At 46.9% G+C, this 25549-nt stretch overlaps 1 protein-coding gene across 1 annotated transcript; it reads left to right on the top strand.

Moving 5' to 3' along the window:
* Positions 1-1251: 1251 nt before the first annotated feature.
* Positions 1252-17314, top strand: DIO1 (iodothyronine deiodinase 1). Its single transcript, XM_043877261.1, has 4 exons — positions 1252-1661; positions 10574-10717; positions 14663-14862; positions 16276-17314. The coding sequence occupies exons 1-4, from the start codon at positions 1322-1324 to the stop codon at positions 16342-16344; spliced, it is 753 nt and encodes a 250-aa protein (XP_043733196.1). The 5' UTR covers positions 1252-1321; the 3' UTR covers positions 16345-17314.
* Positions 17315-25549: the final 8235 nt, after the last annotated feature.

Genomic DNA, 25549 nt, shown 5'->3' with positions numbered 1-25549 from the left:
AGGGATAAAGATTGCTTTGTACCTGGCAAAATGCTATATACACAGGAGGGTTATCATGGCTTGAAGAGGCAAGTGTTTGCACTTTGTGGGCACAGCATGTGGTATTTGCACTGAGATGCTCAGAAAGAGAACATCTTTTGGAGCCGGTTTTTCTTTCTCTAAATAAAGTTAGTGGGCTGCTGGCCAAGGTTGACACCTTTTTGAAGGTGACGACCACTTTCATGTCATTCTCTCTTCCATCCTAACACACAGGTACATAAATGCCTCAGGAGGCGTAAACTTAAGCTTTGTGAATTAACTCCTCAGAGATTACTAACAGCAGAATGGACCCGAGGCTACTTCCCTTCTCTGGGTCTCAGTTTCCCCGCTTAAAAAAGAAAGTGGTTTCAGATGTTTTCTAAAACACTTCACAGTTCTGAGCATCTATGATTCTTCTCTCTTTCTCTCATGAGCCATGCACTCTCTGGCTTGAAGTTCTCTGGATGCGTGGTTCTTTCCACCAGGACCACTGACCAAGTCAGTGGCCTGGTTTACTGCTTGCTCTTCTGTCTTTCTGGTTTCAGCACAGACATCGCTTGCTTGGGGAATTCCTCTTGACCTCTCTAAACAGAATTAGCTGCCCGCTCTCCATGCTCCCAGTGCCCCAGTTAACCTTCCTCTCTGTACTTAATACACAGAGGATACTTCTCTGTCCACTTGACCCTTCCCCGCTCTATACCACACCCAACTGAGAGCAGCGTTGTATTTATTGCTCTCCCCTCAGTGCTGAGAGAAGGAGCAGGCCCAGGTTTCCTTGGGGATGTCCCCAGCTCAGTCTCTACCTGGAGAGCTTCCAGACCCAAATCCTCTGGGGAGGGCCATGCCTCCAGAAACTCACAACCACTAGCTAGAAGCTGTGAGTGGGAAAACATCCTTCAGGAGTAAAAGGACAATTTACATTATTAAACGAATGATTAACAGTAGAACTTACAGCAACAGAGCCTTTCTAAAGAGCCACAGAGTCCCTTTAAGTGTGCCAGTTTAAAAGCTTTTGTATTTTAACTTTATCAGAGGGAGAATCTAGGACCTGAAAGCTTCCAATCCAGGTATCTCTCAAAGGTTAAGTAAGGCGAAAAGTCTGAAATGGTCATTAGAGCAGACCTTTAGCCCTTGACTTGAAATTTTCCATTCCATTGACCGGAAGGCAAACCCCCTTCTGTCCTGGCACCTTCTTCCTGTCTGGGTTGGCTGCCGCCATCCGTCACCTTTGTCCAGCTCCGCCCTATATGGCCGGGAGGTTTCCTCTCTGTCCACCGGCCTCAGATTCAGCTCTGGCTGTGTTATGATGGGGCTGCCCCCGCCAGGGCTATGGCTGAAGAGGCTCTGGGTCCTCTTTCAGGTGGCCCTGCATGTGGCCATAGGCAAAGTGCTCCTGACGCTGTTTCCTGGGAGGGTCAAGCGGAACATCCTGGCCATGGGCGAGAAGACTGGCATGACCAGGAACCCACGCTTCTCCCATGAAAACTGGATCCCTACCTTCTTCAGTGCCCAGTATTTCTGGTTTATCCTGAAGGTCCGTTGGCAGCGACTGGAGGACATGACTGAACAAGGGGGTCTGGCCCCAAACTGCCCTGTAGTCCGCCTGTCAGGAGAGAGGTGCAGCATCTGGGACTTCATGCAAGGTCAGACGGCTGGTCCAAGCTTAAGAGGTGCTTGGATGGGGGTGTTTGAGGGGGTGGGCAGGTGGGATGGAAAGCCTGAATGCCACTACTCCAGCTGCTCATCTTCTGGCTTCTTGTCCTCTTCCCACTCCCTGAAAACAAGGACTTCTCCTGGTTCTGTTCTTCTGAGTGACATCACCACCTTCCCAGGCAATCAGATGGCAAACCAGTCACACTGGCCGTCAGCTCCTTGAGCACTGCTCTTACTGCACAGTTGCTCTGCCTGGGATGTCTTCACCATCCCCTCCCCACCTCCCCCCCGCCCAATCTGGTCCACTCTGGTTCATCTTTCAGACTCTTGCTCAGTGACACTCCCTGAACCCGGTCCCCTGATCTCAGCTCACCCCCTCTTCTATGCTTCATATCCTAAATTTCTCTTTACACACCTGTCATAGTTGCTAATTATTAATATGTGTGGGTGTTTGATTATTGTCTGTCCTCTTCACTAACCTGCAAGCTCTATGCAAGTGGAGGCTGTCTGTGCTCTAACCCACTGTTGGGTCCCCCTGGCTGCTGCTGGCTCATGGTAGTTGCCCAGTAAATATTTGTTGAAGATCTCTCTCTCTCTCTCACTCTCCCAGACAAACCAGCTCTATCTATTTGGGTTCTTAAAGGCCTCTCTGGTCAGGTTTATCTTTTGTCCTCACACCTGCTCTTCCTGCCAGGTCTTCCTCCTCCCCATCTTGCCCTCTCTTCCCACCTAACTTGAGGGTGGTCACCAGATGCCTATCCCTTCCACAAACATATCCCTGGCTGACCGGTACCCCAGCTCACCAACCTTCAGCAGCCCCATCTGCATCCGGGATGAAGCCTGGGCTCAGCCTTGTTCTCCATGTCCTCTCTGGACTGACTCCAGTTTTTCTTCCCAACTTCACCTGCAGGCTTACCCTCAGCACACTGCCTCCAGGTGAGCTGCTGGCTCTGGCACATCACTTGTGCTTTCCCGTCTCTGTCTTTGCTGATGCCCCCCCGCTCCATCGCCACCGTTCCTCATCAGCAGGGTCCCGCTCTCAGGCCTCCCCTGTGACACCAGCTCAGACCCCTACAGCTCTCCCGCTCTCCCTCCCTTCTGAACTCCTGGGCCTCTGCCTGTACCTCTCCTGGGCACTGATCCTTCCCACCCAGCACTTGGCTGCCCAAGCACAAGTGTTACCCTCCTGCCCAGGCAGGGGCACCTTGGGACACGGCTGTGGAAATCCCAGGGCATGAACACAGCAAACAGAGGAGAGTCCCTGAGGTTATTGACTAATCTAGCGTTGTTCAGAGTGTGTTCTTTGGAAACCAAATCCCATAGACATGCTTTACTAGATAGTGTTCCCTGGTCAAAATAGTTTGGGAAATCCTGCATACTATACTCCCCTCTGGGCTTCCCTGGTAGCTCAGCTGGTAAAGAATCCACCTGCAGTGCAGGAGATCCCAGTTCTATTCCTGGGTCCAGAAGATCCCCTGGAGAAGGGATAGGCTACTCACTCCAGTATTCTTGGGTTTCCCTGGTGGCTCAGATGGTAACAAATCCGCCTGCAATACGGGAGGCCTGGGTTTGATCCCTGGGTTGGGAAGATCCCCTGGAGAAGGAAATGGCAACCCACTCCAGTATTCTTGCCTGAAGAACCCCCATGGACAGAGGAGCCTGGCAGGCTACAGTCCATGTGGTAGCAAAGAGTCAGACACGACTGAGCGACTAAGCACAGAACATCCTCTCCTCCTGGAAATTCATCATGCACATGAACATAAGAGTCTCTGAGAGGCCTTGAAGCTTAAAAACAAAAAAAGAAACTTGAAAAACTTTAACACAGCACTGACTAATTTTCCTAACACACACATACAACTTTCCACTCTCCACCGGAGGGATATCCTATCATTGTCATATTAGTTCCAAAGAACACACTCTGGGAGATGTTGACCTGATCCAGTGCTCTCATTTTAAAAGGGAAATGGAGGAAACTGAGAGCAAAGGTGACAGAGCCAGTGAGTGACCAAGTCAGACCCAGGATCCGGGCTTCTTCATCCTGTTTTTCCAGTGTACCTCAATAGACATTCACGAGCACCTCCCTTGAGCTAGATCCTCAGTTAGATGCCAGGGTCTACTCAGAGCCAGGTAAGAGCTTGCTCTTTTGATTGAGGAATATATGGTTTCATGGTACAGACAGAAGTAATAACAAATCCATACAGTTCCATGAGGCTGAGGGGAGACTATAAAGGTATGAACTTCACCTGCAGGGCTTGGAAGGTTTCCTGGAGGAGGTGGCATTGGAGTTAAGCCTTAGAGAATAAGTAAGATTTTGGTAGCTTGAAAAGGGAAGAGTGTTTCAATCAGAGGGAAGGGTAAGAGTTTTTTTGCTCATGACCTTAAACTGCAGTGCAGAAATGACCTTGGTTTATTCAGCATTCTCTAAGTGACCACTGATGATAAGAGCAATGAGAATCAGCTCGTGTTTACTGTGAGTCTACCTCATGCCAACTCCCATGATAGAACGAGTCTACCTCGTGCCAACTCCTGTGATAGAACCACTCCAATTTGCTGACTTTTGATGGTCTAGTGATCAGCTCCATGAAAGCCAACGTGCCTCGTGGCCAATTCACAGCATTTACTTGCTTATTTTAACTGCTTACTTTCCAGTGGGCCAGTGTACATTTTATTTTTAAAAATATTTGTTTATTTGGCTGCACCAGTCCTTGTTACAGCCTGTGAATGCTTAGTTGAGGCACGTGCAATCTAGTTTCCTGATTGGGGACCGAACCCAGGTCCCCTGCGCTGGGAGTGCAGTCTTAGCCACTGAATCACCAGGGAAATCCTTAGTGTACTTTCTCAGTACTGTTTTATTTGTCTCTGCTCCCTGCTACTGCACCTGAAATTGATGATGGAGAGGAAAGGTGTCTGAGCAATGAAACAAAACTTTTATAAAATAGAATTTCAGGACATTGGTCCAGAGTCCCCTGAAGTAATAGGTATGATGATACAGAAATCAACACAACTGGAAGATCTCATTACTCAAGGAAGGAGATGATGGAGGGGGAGAGGAAACCAAGGAGTTCAGGAAGGAGTAGGGTCAGGTGGGAAGATGGTCAGGGGAGGGCTTCCTGGAGAAGAGAATGGTGAGCTGATGGTGTAAGGACTGAAGCCTCGAGATGGGTGAGGAAGAGGAGGGTGGTGAACAGAACAGGGTGGTGGGGAGGGGCAGTAGGGGTCTGATACGTGGAGGGGCATCAGTCAATTTGGTAGAAGTGGGGTGTGAGAGGCATGAAGGAGTGAAGAAGGAGGCTGGAGATGTCATCAGGGATCCGAGCTTGTGGGGCCTCTGTGTCTTAGCAAAGAGGGTAGACTTTACTCTGAATGTATTGGTGAGTTCTTAGAGGGATCTTCAAATAGAGTTAACATGATCAGTTCTGCTTATTAGAAAGACATTCTGTGTTGATGTTTGGGGGAAACCAACACAATTCTGTAAAGCAATTATCCTTCAATTAAAAAATACATAAAAATTTTAGAAAGAAAAACATTCTGTAAGAGCTTTGGAAACCCATCAGTCCACTAAAAAGCTCTGCTGTATGCTTCAGGTATAAATCCAAACTCATTTTGGAGCCCCAGACTGGAAGGTCTGGAAGACTCTTTACTGATCATCTAAAGCAACCCTTTCATTTTTTCAGATGCAAAGCCCCAGAGAGGTAAAGGACTTGCTCAGAGTTACACAGAGAGTTCTCGGAGAGTCCGAACAAGAATTTGAGACTTCTGACTCTCAGCTGGTGTGTTTTCTATTGTTGGATAAAAAAACAGAAGCTCAGGGAAACTCTCAGCTGCCTCTTATCCTCTGCAGGTACATGCACCTGCACACACAAGACATACACACACCACACAACACTGATAACTGCCGTGTTGGGGTAGAAGGCAAATCTGGATGATCGCTTTTCTTGGAACCTGGCCGTTAATCTGAAACTAGATTTATTTCACCCCCTGTTTAAAATCTTCTAAAATCTCTCCAAGTATACTTATAAGGGGTCATCTAGTAATTATAAACAGGCTGGTTTTCTCTGCCGAGAGAGCCTGGTGTGGGGATTAATTTACTGGTTTGGGGGCTGACCAGTAAGTTAACCAATGATGGGTTTGAATCTAGTGCTACCACAGAGCTATTTCCCCACTTATACAAACAAGCTGAACTTGACAGTCAGTCCTTGCCTGATGTTCTAGAACTGGTGTCCTCTGCACTGTGGCCTGTGGACATGGGCAGGGTGCCTGTCCCCAGTACGGCCACCCCCTCGCCTCCATCCATTTTCTGTCTGCTACCAGAAAAGCAGGGAACTAAGTTTGAACTTGGCCCTCAATACTTATCACTGCACCCAGCCACACTATAAATAATTAAACAAATGACTGTGTTTCTTCATGTCCTAATCAGTGGATGTTGAAATTTTTTATCCCATTAAAAACAAAGTTCCAGACAGCTCGTATTTGGCTCTGGTCCTGACCTTAAATCTCCTCATTCTAATCTGAATGGTGACTCCCTGGGGTCATTGGAGGCCAGTAGCTAGCCACTTGGCTCTGACTGGCCTCTGAGCCTCTCCTGCTGTGACCTGAGCAAACTTGTCACATGGGGTGAGGAGGCAACCAGCTGAGGCCCTCCCAGTGCCTCCTAGGGCCCCCTGTGAGGTCATCGGTGAGGCAAGGATGACAAGAATGATGTATCTCCAGTGGAACAGGCCTGCTTTCTCCTCAAGTACTGAAAAATGAGGAATATATAAGCAATCATGTTTCTCCTTTTCCTTGGCCTTCTGGAAACTGAGAGTCAAATATTAGCTCAGTTACAATGAATGCATAGGCTTCCAAGGTGGCTCAGTGGTAAAGAATTCATCTGCCAATGCAGGAGATTCTAGTTCGATCCCTGGGTCAGGAAGATCCCCTGGAGAAGGAAATGGCAACCCGCCGCAGTATTCTTGCCTGGGGAATCTCGTGGACAGAGGATCCTGGCAGGCTACAGTCCATGGGGTCGCAAAGAGTCAGCCACGACTTAGCACAGCAACAGCAGCGCAATGAAAGCATGAGATCTGAGCCTCCCGGAGGGCCCTGGCTTTCAAAAATTTTTATTTAATAATATTTTATTATATGTGTAAGCTGCTTTAAATCCTTTGTGGAACAAGTTAAAGGAATAACTAACCAAAGAAACCACAAGCAAGTTAAAATGTCCTCCACTCCCCATCCATCAACAAGCCCCATCAGTTCTACATTTTCCCCTTCGCCCTGCACACACACCCTAGCCTAGACTCCCATTAACTCCCTTGTGGATTTCCCCAACTACCCCTAACTGCTTCTGCCCCTCTTCCGTCTCACTGTCAATCCTTTCTCCACTGAGAAGCCAGACCCATTTTAAAGGGTCAACCGATCATTTTTCATCTCATAGCCTGTAGTAGCAATCAGAGTTTTGGCTTGTAAGCAACAGAAACTCACTCAAGTTTTCTTAGTCATACACATTTCCACATGTATAAATGCCAAGTGTGTCATAAAAATGTTACAGGCTCCCCAGAATCAATCACAGCAGGAGCACTGGGCCTGAACAATCTTTTAGTTTCAGCAGTTGGACCTGGAAGCTGCTGACATTGTGGTTGCCACAGGAAATCCCTCTCCACTGTAGGGACTTCACCATCCCCTTGGGGCTCTACCACTGGGGCGTGAATGGGTTCTACCATCTCAATCACTCCAGAATCAAAGAACTACATGGGAGGGTCCAAGCAGCCTAGCCTGTGCCTGGCTGCTGGGAGGGAGAATGGACCTGGCCCATCTCTCTTCCACAGAGCAAGGCTGGGCACAATCCCCTATCAGTAGTACAAAAAATAGGGAATTCAAAGCAGGAAGGAGGGCTACAGGCTGGGAAGCCAAAATTGCAACAACTGTCCACCATCCTTGCTTTATCTCCATGATGTCCCCTTGGACCTGGAAGAAAATCCACATTCTATGCCATGGCATAGGAGAGCCTGCCTGCTTTGGCCCTACCTACCTCTCCAGTCACACCTCTCATTACCCTTTGCCCGGTTCCAGTCACAGTGGCCTTGCAGATCTTTCAATACACCAAGCTCTGTCCCTCTTGGGTCTTTGGACGTGGCGCCCCTTTGCCTGGAATGACCCTCTTCTCCCTTTGCCCATGGCTGGCTCTTTCCTGCTTCTCAGGGTACATGGCATCTCCTCAGAGGCCTCCCCTGACCCACCAGTGTCAAGTCACTCCTTTATAGTCTCTTTTCTGACACTTATCACGACTTGAAACGACTTCTTTTATGCATTTTCTTGTTTCCTGCCTGTCTCCCCATTAAACAGATCTTCAGTTCCACAGGGTCTTCCCTGGTGGCCCAGACGGTAAAGAATCTACCTGTAATGTGGGAGACCCAGGTTCGATCCCTGGGTCAAGAAGATCCCCTGGAGAAGGAAATGGCAGCCCACTCCAGTATTCTTGCCTGGAGAATTCCATGGACAGAGGAGCCTGGTGGGCTATAGTCCATGGGGTTGCAAAGAGTCTGACACTTCTGAGCAAGTAATACTTTCATATTCTAATTGCACACAGGCAGAGACCTGCTGCTTCTGCCCTGTGCTGAATCCCCAGTGTGTGGCCGAGAACTGTGCACCTTATTAGCACTGAATGAATGTTTGTACTGCGATGAGGGTATACTCAATGTTGGGGATGTGAGGAAGAATGAGGAACAGGCCCTGCCCTCAGGGGCAGTGAGTAGCCTGTGGGATGCAGACACTTAAAATGGCCATGCCACGGTGCAGGACCTGCTGCAGGAGTTACAGAAGGCTCTCACCCAGGGCTGTCTTCCTGGGTATGGGACCAGTGAATCACGAAGGGTGCTTATTCAGAAGAGGCTGAGCACTCTTTGGAAGGGCTGATGCTGAAGCTGAAACTCCAATACTTGGCCACCTGATGCGAAGAGCTGACTCATTTGAAAAGACCCTGATGCTGGGAAAGATTGAGGGCAGGAGGAGAAAGAGACGACAGAGGATGAGGTGGTTGGATGGCATCACTGACTCAATGGACATGGGTTTGGGTGGACTCTGGGAGTTGGTGATGGACAGGGAGGACTCGTGTGCTGCGGTTCATGGGGTCACAAAGAGTTGGACACGACTAAGCAACTGAACTGAACGCTCTGCCGGAACTGTCTTGAAATTCTTAATAGTTTTATCTTTAATTTGTATTTTGGAAGAGAAGACTTTTTGGACAATTGGACATGCCTCAGGGACTTGGAGCCTTGGCTCACACAGGGTCCTGTTTCCTACAGCCTCCCTGCTCCCTCTCCCCCACCCCTAACAGTCCTCCCAGGACCACTGCTCCACTCCCAGGGCCCCAGCCTATCCAACCTCCATGCTCCCTCCCGGTGGCTGCTGCCACCTTCAGGCCCAGAGAGGGTCTGGACCCAGGAATAGGAAAGGTTAGGGTCGGGTGTGGGCATCCTGCAGTGTCTCACAGGAGGGCATGGAGGTGGCCACCCCCAGCCTGGGCTGACAGTGCCACGAATCCATTTGGCAAGTGACTGGGGTGACTTAGTGGGAAAAGGCTTTTGCCCCCACTCCTTTGCTTGAGGTACCTAGCATGTCCCTGCATGGAAGTTGCAATACCCTGTGGGTTTGGGAGATGGCAGGTGGGAAGACGACATGTCTGGCTCAGTTTCTGTGCTGCTGGCCAGGGCATGGTACATTGGTCTGGTGGCTGGAGCCAGCAGCCACAGATACACATACATGTATGCAGAGTTTTGGGGCTCCTGGGTGACTGTGAGAGTCTACATTCACCCTATGAATATCTCTGTGCCCAGGGGAACCTGATATTAAATAGCAATTAAAACGCAGCATGCCAGGGCAAGAGAGTTACTGTATCAGAAAACTGTATTTTAATATATTTATTGGCACTTTCCCCCACTTTTTGAATAAAGGGCCTTGAATTTTCATTTTGCCCTGGCCCAGCCAATTATGTGATCAATCCCCACATTTCACCCCTCTTTCTGGACCCTTCTCCACTGCTCCCACTTCACAGCTCAGGGAGGAGATGAGCACTTACACTTATTGGGTACCTACTATGGGTAGGCACCATTCTAAGCCCTTATCTGCTTTAACTTACCTAATCCTTAGAACAATCCTATCAGGTAAGTATTGTTATTATGTCCATTTGTGGGTGAGAAAACTGAGGTGCTTTGAATAGGAAGAGCACCAGCTTGAGAGTCCAGAAGCCAGAATGTTGGTTTTAATGCCACCATTGACCTGCTGTATGCTTATAAGCCAGAGGGTAAAAAAATCACCCACCTTGCAGTATACTAATCACATCAATGAGAGAACAGATGGGTGCCTGCCTTATCACTGCATGAAAGGGACTCTCTTTGTCATTATTTTATTTACTTCCCAGTGAGTGCAGGTGATCCACTGAGACTGCCTGATAGAATCCCTTCATTCTGGAGAGGAGTCAACTGGCTCTGCTGCTGCTGCTAAGTCACTTCAGTCGTGTCCGACTCTGTGCGACCCCATAGATGGCAGCCCACCAGGCTCCGCCGTCCCTGGGATTCTCCAGGCAAGAACACTGGAGTGGGTTGCCACTTCCTTCTCCAATGCATGAAAGTGAAAAGTGAAGTCGCTCAGTCGCTCAGTCATGTCCAACTCTTCGCGACCCCATGGACTGCAGCCTACCAGGCTCCTCTGTCCATGGGATTTTCCTAGCAAGAGTACTGGAGTGGGGTGCCATTGCATGTGTTCTAAGCTTCTGCCCCTCCCCAACCCCCACCCCCCCACAGTGTGCCCTGCCTCCATCTTAGAGAGGAAATAAAGGTAACAATGAAAGCAGGTGTGAAGACGGTGCTTGCAAAAGAAATGCTATGTGTCAGTTATTGGTTGATGATTGTTCCATTTGTTTTAGGCAACAGACCGTTGGTGCTGAATTTTGGAAGTTGCACCTGACCTTCATTTATTTTCAAATTTGACCAATTCAAGAGACTTATTGAAGATTTTGGTTCCATAGCAGACTTTCTCATCATTTACATCGAAGAAGCACATGCATCAGGTAAAAAAAGATGTTCCTCTCTCTCCCCTTCGCTCATGGTTGGGGGTGGGAAGAAGAGGAAGAGAGAAGGAAAGAGTCACTATTTGTTGAGGACCTAACTCAGTCGCTGCTAGGTCTACCCCCTACTCACTAACTCTACAGTCTGTGCTCTCCGCTAGTCACACAGAGCAGAAAACTGGAGTGCTTGTAACATTCTGAGTGGGTAAGTAGGGGAATCAAGGGAAGGAGCTCATCTGAACACAATCACAAGGAATTTAGACCTTGTGAAATGTCACAAGTGAAACGGCGGCTCTCTAGCAACGTGTGAGATCCATCCTAAGGCTCTCCAAGCTCCAGGGGACTTGGTGGTTCATCTCCGTCCATGGTTCCCAAGCATTGCGAGCACCAGAAGCACCAGGGCTTGTGAAAGCAGACTGCTGGACCCCACCCCAGAGTTGGAGTTAAACCTGGGGTGGGGCCTAATAATTTACATTTCTAACCATCTCTGAGTGATGCTGAAGCTGTGGATTGGGGGACCACACTTTGAGAACCCCTGCTCTGGGCCAACTTTTAGCTGAAGCAGCAATCCTTGTTTCAGCTCCTAATAGGTGATGGCTCATCTTCATTATTTAGTGGGAAATCTTGTTCCTTTGCTGAACAGCTCTGTGAGAAAGTCCTGCCTTACCACGGCAGACATGTCCCTCTCTGAAACTTCTACAGCTTGGTCGAAGCCTCTTGAACTTTACAGGACAATCAGACACATCCCTGTCTTCCTGATTTTTATGGGAACTGAATCCAAGAGTTTAGCCCAAGCCTCAAACTCAGAGGTTGGAGAAGGCAAGAAGGCTTATGTGGCTGAGTGAAACGAAAATTATTTACTCACCCCATCACCCCACAAGACAAGAGGCTGTTTCAGTCATCTGTCACTCAGCACCTGGCAGAGTCCATGTTATAGAGTCAGAGCTCAGTGAAAGTTGGGTGAATAAGTGAGTGTTTAGACCAGTATTAGCCTTGCTGGCTGACCCATGTGTTTAGAGATTGTTATTAATTATCAGCAAAGCTGCTCCATCAGCCCTTTCCCTAGAGTGGTCCCTAGATCCCTTGTGTCTGAGCCATGTGGACCATATTCCAGGGCCCACGCTAGGCCCACTGCATCTTAATTTATATGCACCCAGAGGCTGGAGAACTGCTTTCAGCCTATCACTGTGCTCATTTAACTGGCAGCTTCTATCTTCATTGAAGACTTTGGGGCAATTAAAAATATTAGCATAGGGTAACAGTTACATGGAGGTTCATTAAACTGTTCTCTCTACTTTTATGTATATTTGAACATTTCCAAAATGAAATTCAAAACAAACAGCATAGGCAACAGTAGAGCAAAGTCAAGAACAATGTGTTTCTTTGTGAAATACCCTTTGGGAGAGCAGCAGCCATCAATGAAAGAAAAGAGAACTCAGGCACCTACAGGTGTCTGTGGTCTCCATGGCACTCGAGCCACCTGGTAATCTTATTAAGGTGCAGGTTCTGGATCACAGGGCAGCAGAGGGGGGCGGCCTGAGAAGTGGCACTTTAAATCATGCCCCCAGGTAGTGTTGAGCCTGCTGGTCCAGGGACCACGCTTGGAGTAATAAGGTTGTAGAGAATCCAGCTTTAATCTCTAAAAGAACAAGTTGCAAAGTGCAACAAGAGCAGATGGATCATCACAGAAACTTCCTGATACCTGTCTCCTCCCCTGCTTTCTCCTAGAATCCGACTGAGCAGGTTTAACCCTTTCCTGGACCCAGGGCTGTCCATCTCAAGCCACTGAGGGAAAGCCTTCCTATTCCAGCCCTGACCCACACTGGTTTCTGTGCTGTGTACCCTCTGTGCTGTGCCACTCCCAGTTCAAGCATTTCTTCTTCCTCCCCAACTCCTTCCCCAGGGTACTCACTCCATCAGTCAGAAGTAGGTAAGGCCTGAATCCCAGAACTAAAATGCACAGAGCCAGTGTCCACCAATACTAGGAGGTCTGAGCCAATCAGTTGACTTCCTTTTCCCCCACATACCACGTGTCTGTCTAGATAAATGACAGGGAGGCATGAGGTGTAGTAGGAAGATCGCCCTAGCTGAATCATGTGCTGGCTACGTGACCTGGACAGCTTACCTCCATGCCCACTTGTGTGCCACTAAAACAGAATAATAGCACCTATCTCCCAGAACAAGTCTTCCCATGTGGCACTAGTGCTTAAGAACCTGCCTGCCAATGCAGGAGACAGACACGGGTTCAATCCCTGGGTTGGGAAGATCCCCTGGAGGAAGGCATGGCAACCTACTCCAATATTCTTCCCTGGAGAATCCCATGGACAGAGGAGCCTGGCAGCCTACAGTCCATAGGTTCGCAAAGAGTCAGACATGACTGAGCATGCACACACATGTCTCCCAGAATAACCCACTTAACAGAATTTACTGAGTACCTACTATGTGTCCAGCCCTGTGCTGGGCCAAGGGATACATAGAGATGAAAGGTACATGCAGTGCCTATCTCTAAAGAACTCACAGTTAAAGGTGGGGAGGCAGGTCACTGCTGCTCTCTGGGCCTCCACATTCCCAGCTGCAGGGTGGGGATGAGAAGGACATCCTGTGAAGCTCCAGGGAGCTAATGGGTGGAAAAGACTGCCCGCCTAGACATGACACATGTGTAAGTCGGTGTTACTGTCATCAACAAAGTTTAGCTGTCTTGGGGCAGTTAATAAATACTTTAAATTGAGTCCAGGCAGTTGTACTGGATGGGAATTTCTTCTGATCCTGGATTTTCCTAGGGGAAGAGTACTTTGAGAGGACTTTGAAGCACAAGAAGGAGGAGCAAGTTCTGCTGGTCAACTTAAGCAACTTACATTACCCTGGGAGGCAACTATTATAAATGCAGGCCCCGTGGCTTCTGAAAGAACCCATACCACATTATCTGGGTTCCAATCTCCCCAGATATGGGGAAAGTAGAAGGGCAAGGCCAGTACCAGTTTATGGATATTTTTCCAAACTGTGGGCCCATTCACTAATGAGTACCAACTCCTTTAAGTTGGCAGATGGGCATCTTGGCCAATGAAGCCAATTGAAAATCCACTTCCCTTTAAAGCAGGGGTCCCCAACCTCTAGGACCTAATGCCTGATGATCTGAGGTGTAGCTGATGTAATAATAATAGAAATAAAGTGCACAATTAATGTTATGCACTTGAATCATCCCAAAATCATTCCCCCCACCACCACCCAGTCCATGGAAAAACTGTCTTCCAAAAACCGGTCCCTAATGTCAAAAATGTTGGGGACTGCTGATTTAAAGTGAGTCAATCTTAAATAGATTTGGTTTGGAGTAGGGGTGGGGCATCTCCAGAGGAAAATAGTAGAATACCTGTAGTTGAGAATGAAAACTGGAAAAAAAAAAAAAAGAGAATGAAAACTGGCTTCTTCTCTACTTGTCTGCTATTTTGGAGCAGTCAGGCAAGGTAAGTCAATAGTTTTTAAGCAGCTCCAATGAACCAGGTAGAATACTGAGAATTCTACACAATTATCTCAGATAAGCCTTACAGCCAACTGAAATGTGGGTTCTATTAATCCATTTATCAGATGGGAAAACTGAGAATTTAAAAAGATTTAAAGAGCCCCCCAATATCACACAGCTGAGTGTATCAAGGAAGGCTTCCTGGAGGAGATGGTGTGACAGCAGTGTTTCTCAACCAAGGGTAATTTTTGTCCCGCAGAGGGCATTTTCGATGTCTGAGACATTTTCAGTTGTCGCAAGCTGAAGGCAAAGTGACACTACTGACATCTAGTGTGTAGGGCCGAAGATGCTGCTTCACACCTTACGACACACAGAACAGCAGAGAATTATCTAGCTCAATTGTCAGTAGTGCTGAAGTTGAGAAGTCCGCCATCTGGGACCGTCAGTTAAAAGTGGGGGAGGTATCTGACCTGCAGGTCTGTCTGTTACAGATGGCTGGGCTTTTAAGAACAACGTGGACATCAAGAGTCACCGGAATCTCCAGGACCGCCTGCAGGCAGCCCGCCTGCTGCTGGACAGGAGCCCCCAGTGCCCCGTGGTGGTGGACACAATGAAGGACCAGAGCAGCTCGTGCTACGCGGCTCTGCCAGAGCGGCTCTACGTGCTCCAGGAGGGCAGGATCCTGTACAAGGTGGGGACTTGAGCAGGGGACCCAGGGAGGGCAGGGTAAGGGCGTTTGACTGTGTATCAAATCACCGCCTGGTCACTTACCAGCCACATGACCACAGGCAAGGCCTTTCCCCTCTTGGAGCTTCAGTTTCTCAGTTTCTTCTTCTCTAAAACGGAGACACGGACCCCCACCTCACAGGGGATGAAATAACGCACAAGAAAGGCCCTAGCATTTGGACTGGAGTTGCAGCTTCCCGGGTGCCTTCTGAATCCAGAAGATGGGCCCAGCCCTGGTTTGCTTTGAGAGACAATCTTTCCATTTTGTGAACAGTGCTCAGAGGAGGAATGGACTTGCCTAAGGCCAAGTTGCACTAGGCTCCTAATTCAATTCTAAATCCTCTGGGATGGGATGGGAGTGGGAGGGTCTGAAGCTGCCTGTGTGTTGTGAGGCTCTAGGGCAGGGATCAGCAAAGCTATTCCACAAAAGCCAGATAGGAAATATGACTCCGTGGGCCAAATAATCCCCACTGAAATGCTTCAGTTTTGCTATTATAGCACAAAACCGGCATAGACAATATGTAAAGGAAAGGGTGTGAGACCTCAGGATAGATTTGGCACTCATGATAAATTTCCTGAACCCTGAGGAAGGGCAGGCTTTTCAGAGGCGGTGACACCTGCTTAGGCCATAAAGGATAAGGAGGCTGCCACGTGAACATGGTGAGTAAAAACCATTGCAAATACAGGCAGGAGAGACGGAAGCACTGAGGTAGGTTAGGGCAGGGTGTGGAGGGTTGGGCCATTTCCATTATAAAAGGCTCATTCTGGACCTAGGAGTTCAGCCTACATCTGAGAGCGAAGAGCTGAAGAGCTGTGAGCCAGGGAGAAGCACGAATCAGATCTATACTTTAGAAAGATCACGGACTACTAGGTGAAGAATGGACTGGAGGAAACAAATACAACACTGTAAAGCAAATATACTCCAATTTAAAAAAAAAAAGAATGGACTGAAGGAGCTGGGGTGGTCGTTGCCCAAACAGGAGATGAAGAGGACTGAACTGAGGCTGTGGGATCAGACAGGCAGAGGTGGTCTGATGCAGAGTGAGCAGAACTTGATGTGAGAGGTGGCTGGTCTGAAGGTCCAGTTGTGAAAGAGAAGCTTATTTGTCTAGACCCCTTTCTCCTTTTGAAACTATTCTCTACCTGCTCTGGTTTTCCTCTTGCTTCTTTGTCCTGTCTTCCCATTGCATGTTGGTGCCATTCCACTCGCTTACCCTGGGTGCTCACATCTATCTCATGGTCATCTGCGCTTGACTGCACCATCCTGATGACTTCCACACAGATATCACCAGTTCAAATCTCTCAGCTCAGCTCAGCTCCAGACCTACATATTCCTGCAAGTTGGAAATCTGGAAATACTGACTCATTTCTCTTGCAGGGTAAACCTGGTCCTTGGAACTACAATCCAGAGGAAGTTCGTGCTGTTCTGGAAAAGCTCCACAGTTAATATGGACGGACTGCCCAGTTCTAGGTGCCCAACATGAGGGCCCCTTAAGGCTTGGTTTGACCCCCATCCCAGCTGACATTTACCTCTTGACCTGTGTTCCCAGTTGAATCACTAGCCTGGATTTTTCTGATCCAAGCAAACAATGGTTGCAATGAGAAAATGAAGCCACAAGTAAGCTGAGTATTAAAGAAGGTATAATTCCATACTGCTTCCACCATGGAGACCGTGTTCATTGCACAGCATTCTAAGAATGAGAGCAGGTACACTCTGTGTTTCCTTCTGAGCATCCAGCCACTCTAATACGCCATTCCTTAAATGAAGTAAATTCTTTGTACCAGATTTGCCATTTAAAGAATTGATAATTTAAGACACTAAATTGGCTTTTAGAACTAAGCATGGGGAGAACTCCAGGTTTTCAAAGGAATTCAAAGAGAATGGGAGCAGACAGTACAGATGGTAATCCTTTTCTTGCCAAAACGTTTAAAACAAAGGATGGTGGCAGTGATGGATGAGTTTCCACAATAGTATATTTTCAGTTCTATAGTAGAAGAGGGTGCTCACTTTACCATCTTTGAATATATTTCACAGGCATCTTGCTCTCCATACCTGGGACTCTTCTTTTATTTTCAATTATAACAAGTCACTTGGTAGGAGGACTGGCTTCCTAAAACCACTATAACCTTGACCAAACTAGACAACAGATACTACAGAGCTGTCATTCAGTTGTGCAGAAACTCATATATGAAATCCCATTTCTCTGATTTCTTCACAAGTCTCCTAAAAGGTCATTTGCATTAGATTACCTCAGACTAATGAATAACCATTGGTACTGAGCTGTTTTAACTCTGCCTCTTTTCATATTTGTTCATGACGGCCACAGCCTAAAGTACACACGGCTGTGACTTGATTCGAAAGAAAATGTTTTAAGATGCAGCAAACTAACATAGAATGATTAAAAACTATCAGGCTATTCTGGATGGCTTCAGTGTGATCTTTACATTGTCTTTTCTAATGCATGTCAGCTTGTTCTGTTTTTTATTATAGACCAATGTAATCTGATGAGCAAAAAATACCATAGGCCCTCCTTTGGTGGGAAGAACACTCAGTCTGTGTTACCTGTCTAACCTGGTTCTGTCTCATAAACTCCTTGCCAGAGAATGTCCACATTGATATCAAATTACCTTCACAACATGACATGATAGAAAAGACTTGGGAGGCATTTTTCTAACATGAAAACACAGTTTTGTTGTCTCTGCCTTACCTGCCAAGAACTTTTAAAAATAGTTATTAATCATTTATCAGGCACAGGCACTTTCAGACATGCAGTCTTATTTAATCTCTATACAGCTCAAAGAGGAGATTATTAGACCCATTTTACAGATGAGGAAACCAAGGCTCAGAATTAAGTAACTTATGGAAGGCCTCAGACCCAGTAAGCAACAAGCTGAGATTCAAACCGCATCTCTAACTTCAAACCAGAATCCCAGCTCTGCTCCCTGCTGGCTGTGTGATTTTGGTTAAAGCTGCTTTGGTATCTTGAACTACGAAACAGGGTATCAGCAGTGACTACCCTACAGAGGACTCATGAGTAAAGCACTCAGAACTGTGCCTGGCTTGGAGAAAATGCCATCAAAATGTTGGCTACTATTGTTACCATCATTACTGCTCTACAGCTGCCTCCTTGGGCTCCCTTTCTAGGTGCTGGGAGATGGAAAAAAATACAGGATCGTAGACACTGAATGAAACTCTTCATCCTGCCAAAGCAACTGACCGATACTGTTGTGAGTTTGTAGGAGGATACCGAGGACAAGTAGCTGTGAGACAGTGGGCATAAAGCACAGCTGAGCACTGTCCTTTGTAAGCAGTCTCTCAGTGGTATTTGATTCTGTATGACCCCAAGGGCTGTAGCCTGCCAGCCTCCTCTGTCCATGGGATTTTTTCCAGGCAAGAATATTGGACTGTGTTGCCTTTCCTCCTCCAGGGGATCTTCCTGACCCAGGGATCAAATCCAAGGCTCCTGCATTGCAGGCAGATTCGTTACCGCTAAACCATCAGGGAAGCCCTTCCTAAGCACTAAATTCCACAAAAAGAGGCAGAGTATAAAGCTGTGCTCCTCTGAATCACTTCTCAGTTGGTCTTTTAACTCACACCTATAAACGCCTAGAAATCTCCCAGTTTTAAACAAATAATAGTAGCTGGAATGGAGGAGTTTTCAGAAAGCTTAAAGAGATCCCAAACAATCCAATTAAATTTTCCTTGATGTAATGCTTCAGACATTAATTGAGCCCTGATTTCTTCTCTGGGTGCTGAGAGATGATGCAAAGATGACAAAGTCCAACTTTGGTCCTCCAGAAGCTTAACCTCCTAGGGCAGGGGGGACAGGGGTGGACATACACTGCAATAACCATAATTCAAGGTCAAATATGAAGGGTTAGAGTTGTAGTGTGTTGTGCTTAGTTGCTTAGTCCTGTCTGACTCTTTCAACCCCATGGACTGTAGCCCATCAGGCTCCTCTGTCCATGGGGATTCTCCAGGCAAGAATACTGGAGTGGGTTGCCATGCTCTCCTCCAGGCGATTCCCCAACCCAGGGATCAAACCCAGGCCTCCCGAATTGCAGGCAGATTCTTTACCATCTGAGCTGCCAGGGAAACCCAAGAATATCCCTTCTCTAGCAGATTTTCCCGATCCAGGAATTGAACCAGGATCTCCTGCATTGCAGGCAGATTCTTTACCAGCTACCAGGAAAGCCCAGGTTAGAGCTGAGGGGGAGGCTAAAGCTCAGAGAGCACAGAGGAGAAAGCAGTCTGTCTGAGCTGGGTGCCTCTAGGAAAGCTTTGTGCAAGTGGTGACCTTTGAGCTTGGTCTTCAAAGATGCCCAGGAAGTCTATAATCTGGGTTGCAAGCCCAAAGAACATGAGAAGGGAGAATAGCATTAAAGTGGACAAAACAATGTGGGCAAAGGCGGGGAAAAAACCTGCCCAGGAGACTGCAAAAGTTTTGAGCTCAATTTTAATTTATGATGAAGAAAGTTCTTTTCTCTTAGAAGGTGACCTCTCTGGGTCTGGATACCAAGAATGAACTGACTCTGCTTGACTAGCATTGGAAAATATGAGTGAAGTAAAAGAAGCTTGTTAATATACCTTGTTTCACTCCAAGTACAGGTTGCATTCAGAATATCAACTGATTTGAAGAAGACTTTTCAAAACCACCTATTTGTCTGCTTTCAAGGGAAAGATTTACCCGTAGTTCACCTGTTCTCTAAGCCCCCTAGCGGTTCCCAGCCTTTTTGGTACTAGAGACCAGTTTCGTGGAAGACAATTTTTCCACAGACTGGGATTTGGGGGGATGGTTTTAGGATGATTCAAGAACATTACATTTATTGTGCACTTTGTTTCTATTATTATTATTACATCAACTTCACCTCAGATCATCAGACATTAGATCCCAGAGGCTGGGGACCCCTGCTCTAAGGGTGATGCCTTCTGTGGTACCTGGCTTTATGTAGGACTCTGAGCCTGCTGCACATTCTAGCTGCTGAGCCTACTTGCATTCTAGCTGCTGCAAGACTGGCCTTATGGGCCTGGCAGGAGGCCCAGGAAATCCAGGCTCCGTCTCAGAAATTGGCAGATGCTGTCAGAGAGGCCCAGTGACTTTAATATTTATTCACCTGCCCAGAGTCAGGCTCTCAATTGCTCCTGGCCACAGACAACTTTATTCCTGGTAAACTCAGCCATTAGTTTCCAAAGGTGTATTGAAATACTTTATCCAGCATGTTCGATTGAGGAAGGAGTCCAGGATACCCAATCGGCCATATAGATTGCATCATTCAAAGTCTCAAGTATGCCGTTTTCTGAAGAAAGGCATGTGAATCCTGTATTCCCTGAAGTCCTACATGCCTCTTATGACCCATGGCTGTCCTTTAAACCTGGAGGATACCTTGCTGGGCTTCAGAATCTTATGTTTTAGTTCTTTTACCTCAGAAATTTGTGGACATTGTTTTACAGTTGTCTAGCAAGCCTCTTGATGAAAGTGAAAGAGGAGAGTGAAAAAGTTGGCTTAAAGCTCTACATTCAGAAAACTAAGATCATGGCATCTGGTCCCATCACTTCATGGCAAATAGATTGGGAAACAGTGGACACAGTGGCTGACTTTATTTTGGGGGGCTCCAAAATCACTGCAGATGGTGATTGTAGCCATGGAATTAAAAGACGCTTACTCCTTGGAAGGAAAGTTATGACCAACCTAGATAGCATATTAAGAAGCAGAGACACTACTTTGCCAACAAAGGTCCGTCTAGTTAAAGCTATGGTTTTTCCAGTGGTCATGTATGGATGTGAGAGTTGGACTGTGAAGAAAGCTGAGGGCCGAAGAATTGATGCTTTTGAACTGTGGTGTTGGAGAAGAGTCTTGAGAGTCCCTTGGAGCACAAGAAGATCCAACCAGTCCATCCTAAAGGAGATCAGTCCTGGGTGTTCATTGGAAGGACTGATGCTAAAGCTGAAACTCCAGTACTTTGGCCACCTCATGCGAAGAATTGGCTCACTGGAAAAGACCCTGATGCTGGGAGGGACTGGGGGCAGCAGGAGAAGGGGACGACAGAGGATGAGATGGCTGGATGGCATCACCGCCTCAAAGGACATGAGTTTGAGTAAACTCCGGGAGTTGGGGGATGGACAGTGTGGCCTGGCATGCTGCAATTCATGGGGTTGCAAAGAGTCGGACACGACTGAGCGACTGAACTGAACTAAATTGAGCAGTCATGAAAGGAAAAGTCTCAGACCAGCCTAATTTATTTCCCCTGGCACTTAATTAATTGTCTTCATTCTACCTGGAAACTTGTCAAGATTCTTTCTTCCTGTTTGAAGTTCAGTAACTTTACCAAGACCCAGTCCAGTGTTGATTGTTCAAACTTTCCTTGGAGTGCTGCTGTGGTCTAAATGTTTGTGTCCCCTCAGAATCCATATGCTGAACCTTACAGTCCAGTGTGATAGTGTCAGGAGGTGAGGCCTTTGGGAGGTGATTCAATTGTGAGAGTGGAGTCTTCATGAATGGGATTAGTGCCCTTATAAAAGAGGCTCCTATGGGCTGGTTTGCCCTCTTCCACCATCTGAGGATACAAGAAGTCTGAAACGCTAGAAAAGGGCCCTTGTGCATCCTTGCTGATACCCTAATTTCAGACTTTCAGCCTCCAGAGTTGTAGGAAACAAATTTCTGTCAACTATATGTGCTCAGTTGCTCAGTTGTGTTGGACTCTTTGCAACCCCATGAACTGCAGCCCGCCAGGCTGCTCTGTCCATGGAATTCTCCAGGCAAGAATACTGGAGTGGGTTGCCATTTCCTACTACAGGGGATCTTCCCGACCCAGGGATTGAATCCACATCTCCTGCACTGGCAGGCAGATTCTTCCCTGAGCCAGCAGGCAAGCCTGTCTCTGTTGTCTCTAGGCCACCCCAATCTATGGTATTTTTGTCACAGTAGCTTGAACAGACTAAGGTAAGTACAAAAGCTTCTTTTGATCTTAAGATTTCTTATTTTTTAAATTTCAGGGACATCTTTTATTGCTTTGAACATCTTTCCTGTTACATTTTGTCCTATTATCTTAGTCAGGGACTACAATGATGGGTATGTTGGGTCCTTTCTTTCTTCCATAACTATTATCTTTTCCATAACTTTTAAAATCTTTGTTCTTTTCAATTCCATACTGTGATTTTTCTCAAGCTCTTTCCTCTGATCCCAATTCTCCTTAAGGTGGGTTTATTATTATTCCAGATATGGCTCCACTGTCCTCTGGATTCCAGGAGTTGGAGGCCTGAACATTGCATTCGCATCAGGTTCTGCAGATGGGAAACCCTGATGGAGACTAACGGTGAACAGAAGGGAGAAGTCATTTTCTCCACTTCTTGCTGTAGGAAGTGCAGGACATCGTGCACAGCAGTTGCTTTGGGATCCCCAGCCGTGGTGGTGGAGTGGCTTCTAATCAGAGGCAGTAATGCTGCTCCCACTGGTCAACAGTGAGTATGGCCTGCAGGCTCCTACTCTGGGTGACACTATCTTCTGTTTGTTTTCCCAGCCATTTCAATACCTTTGTGACAGATTCCATGCATTATTTTCCTCCCTGCTTTCACTCTGTATCTAGACTGATTTCAGTTTTCCTAATTGAACACTGATGGCTACAATTACCATCATGACCCTTTTGCTTCTTACATGGCTTTCACCTTTGAATCAATTTTCTTTTTCTCTTCCATGTCTTTTCTTAGCTCTGCCAGATCACTTTCCATCTTCTGCGACTTCTTTTTTTCTTGAAATCTTTGTATCTCTTTTTTTCGTTTTTTTTTTCCTTTTTGAAGGATAATTATGGGTCTCCATTCTTGGTGTATTCTTTGTGCAGCAAATTTGTTCTTCCTGCAACAAATGTTCTGTAACTGCCTTATTTTTCTGGCCACCTTCCCTCTTTTTGTTTCACAGTTTCTAGTCATAGGTCCCTGTAGCACAATGGTTCTCAAACTTAGATATGCATCAAAAACACCTAGAGGGCTTGTCAAAATACAGATTCAAGGGTCACACCATCAGAGTTTCTAATTCCATAGATCTGGAGTTGGGCTAGGGAATTTGCATTTCTAACAAGTTTCATAAAAAGAGGAGGTTGCTGTTCCAGGGACCACACTTTGAGGACTACTGCTATAATAAATGTTATTGGTGTTCTGCCGAGATCTCTTTTCCAACTCTGTATGTCCATATGCCAGCTACTGTGATATTGGCAGCTAATGGCTCAGCTGTTGCTTCTCCTGAGAATTGCCCTAAGTGACAGAAGCTGCTTTATTCAGCAATGCCTGAGAGTTGTTCCCACGCAGGTGGCCCATGGCCATTGACTGAAGGATTTGAGAGCACAAAGGCCTGGTCCCTTGCCCCGAGGGTGGGAAGCATACCTCTCTGGTGTCATTCACGCTCTAGAACTCCCTGCGGGCTCAGGCTGAGGCCAGACTTCAACTGAAACCGTCTTTGGTTAACTTTCTCCCATGATCTATCCCACTTCCTGAGAGTACTCTCTCAGGAAATCACTCTTACAGGAATTCCTCTCTAAAGCTCTGTTTCTAGAGACCCAGACCTAAAGCAATACGCTTCTGGGACTTTTCAGATTACTCTTCCTTAATAGGGCTAGTTGTTGGTTGAAACATAAATACAGAAGGAGGAGTAGTAGGCTATGGCAACCTGCAACTTTGATTTACATTAGTTGTCTGGAATGCTCTCATTAAGTTTATTGTTTCCTTTGCAATGGGACTCCTAGAAATCCCCTTCAGTCACACTCCACTTTGGCTGCCTTCTCACCGGCTGAACTTAATTGTGCAACCTCCTTCAGATGTTGAAGCCGTAAGCCCAATGTGACTGTACTTGGAGATAGAACCTATAAGGAACTTATTGTTGAATCACTAAGTCTTGTCAGACTCTTTGTGACCCCATGGACTGCAGTACACCAGGCTTCCTTGTCCTTCACTATCTCCCTGAGTTTGCTCAAACTTATGTCATAGGCAGTCTGTGATCTCATCCTTTATCGCCCCCTTCTCCTCCTGCCCTCAATCTTCCTAGCATCAGGGTCTTCACCTCAGGTGGCCAAAGTTTGGGGCTTCAGCATCAGTCCTTCATGAATGTTCAGGATTGATTTCCTTTAGGATTGACTAGTTTGATCTCCTTGCTATCCATCGGACTTTCAAGTCTTCTACAACACCACGATTCCAAAGCATCAGTTCTTCAGTGCTCAGCCTTCTTTATGGTCCAGCTCTCACATCCATTTTTGACTACTGGAAAAATCATAGCTTTGACTATTTGTATCTTTGTCAGCAAAGTGATATCTCTGCTCTTTAATAGGCAGTCTAGCTTCATCATAGCTTTCCTTCCAAGGAGCAAGAGTCTTTTAATTTCATGGCTGCAGTCACCGTCTGCAGTGATTTTGGAGCCCAAGAAAATAAAATCTGCCACTTTCCTCACTTTTTCACCATCTACTGACGATGAAGTGATGGGACCTGATGCCATGATCTTAGTTTTTTAAAGTTGAGTTTTAAGCCAGCTTTTTCACTCTCCTCTTTCATCTTCATCAAAAGGCTATTTAGTTCCTCTCTGCTTTCTGCCATTACAGTGGTGGTTGTTGCTGTTCAGTTGTTCAGTCGTGTCCAGCTCTTTGCAGCCCCATGGACTACAGCACATCAGGCTTCCGTGTCCTTCACCATCTCCCAGAGATTGCTCAAACTCATGTCCATTGAGTTGGTGATTCCATCCAACCATCTCATCTTCTGTAGTCCTCTTCTCCTCCTGCCTTCTATCTTTCCCAGCCTCAGGGTCTTTTCCAGTGAGTTGGCTGGTATTATCGGCATATCGGAGGTTGTTGGTATTCCTCTCTTACTACCATTAAGACACTTCTTAAACTGCAAACATTCTTTATTCACAGCAGCAAAGCAGACATGCTTTACCCCCTTATGCTAACACACCACAACACAACTCAACAGCTTTTCAGGTGGTGCTTATATAAGTCATGATGTGCATGCACAGTGTTATAAATGGACTCAGCCATTACATAACTATGTAAAGTCATTATTTACAAAGCTTGGGGCGAGAGGACATGGGGTGAGAGAGCCTGACCAGCACCATCTTGGCCAGTTGCCCCTTCCCTACATTCCACTCCTTCAGGGTCTCTCGCCTCACAATCTACTCGCAGGTTACCTCTGGAGATGTACCCTTGGTGAGTAACACTGACCCGTGGAACTACATCCTGTAACAGCAGTAAAGGCTACAACCGTCACACACCCACATTCTGCAACAGCAGTAGGTGCTACAACAACAGTTACATTCCCCAGTACATAGGAAAACCCAACGCCAGGTACTGGACAGGTGACTTGCACACAAAAGGGCCAGGCATTCATCACCCAGGGTACAACCAGGAACTCATGTTGCAGTCCTTGCCCCCGTGGGGCTAGAAAAGCCATCCACTGCATGTGAAGTGCCTTTATCTTCCATGGACAAGTCAAGTCCACCATCTGTCCTTGTGAAATCCCGATTGGAGCTGGCAGCAGGATATTACCTTTGGTTCTATATCCAGGCTTTAACAAAATGTCTGTTGTTACTTGCAGCTGTTTAGGTGCAGTGGCAAGATGCAGGACAGCCTCCACAGGGGCAACTCCATCTCTGAGGGGTTTCTCATTAAGGACCCGCAAA

This window comes from Cervus elaphus, chromosome 20 (assembly GCF_910594005.1).
Source record: "Cervus elaphus chromosome 20, mCerEla1.1, whole genome shotgun sequence".
Taxonomy (NCBI): domain Eukaryota; kingdom Metazoa; phylum Chordata; class Mammalia; order Artiodactyla; family Cervidae; genus Cervus; species Cervus elaphus.
The sequence above is the reverse complement of the archived record's forward strand: the minus strand, read 5'-3'. Positions and strand labels throughout refer to the sequence as shown.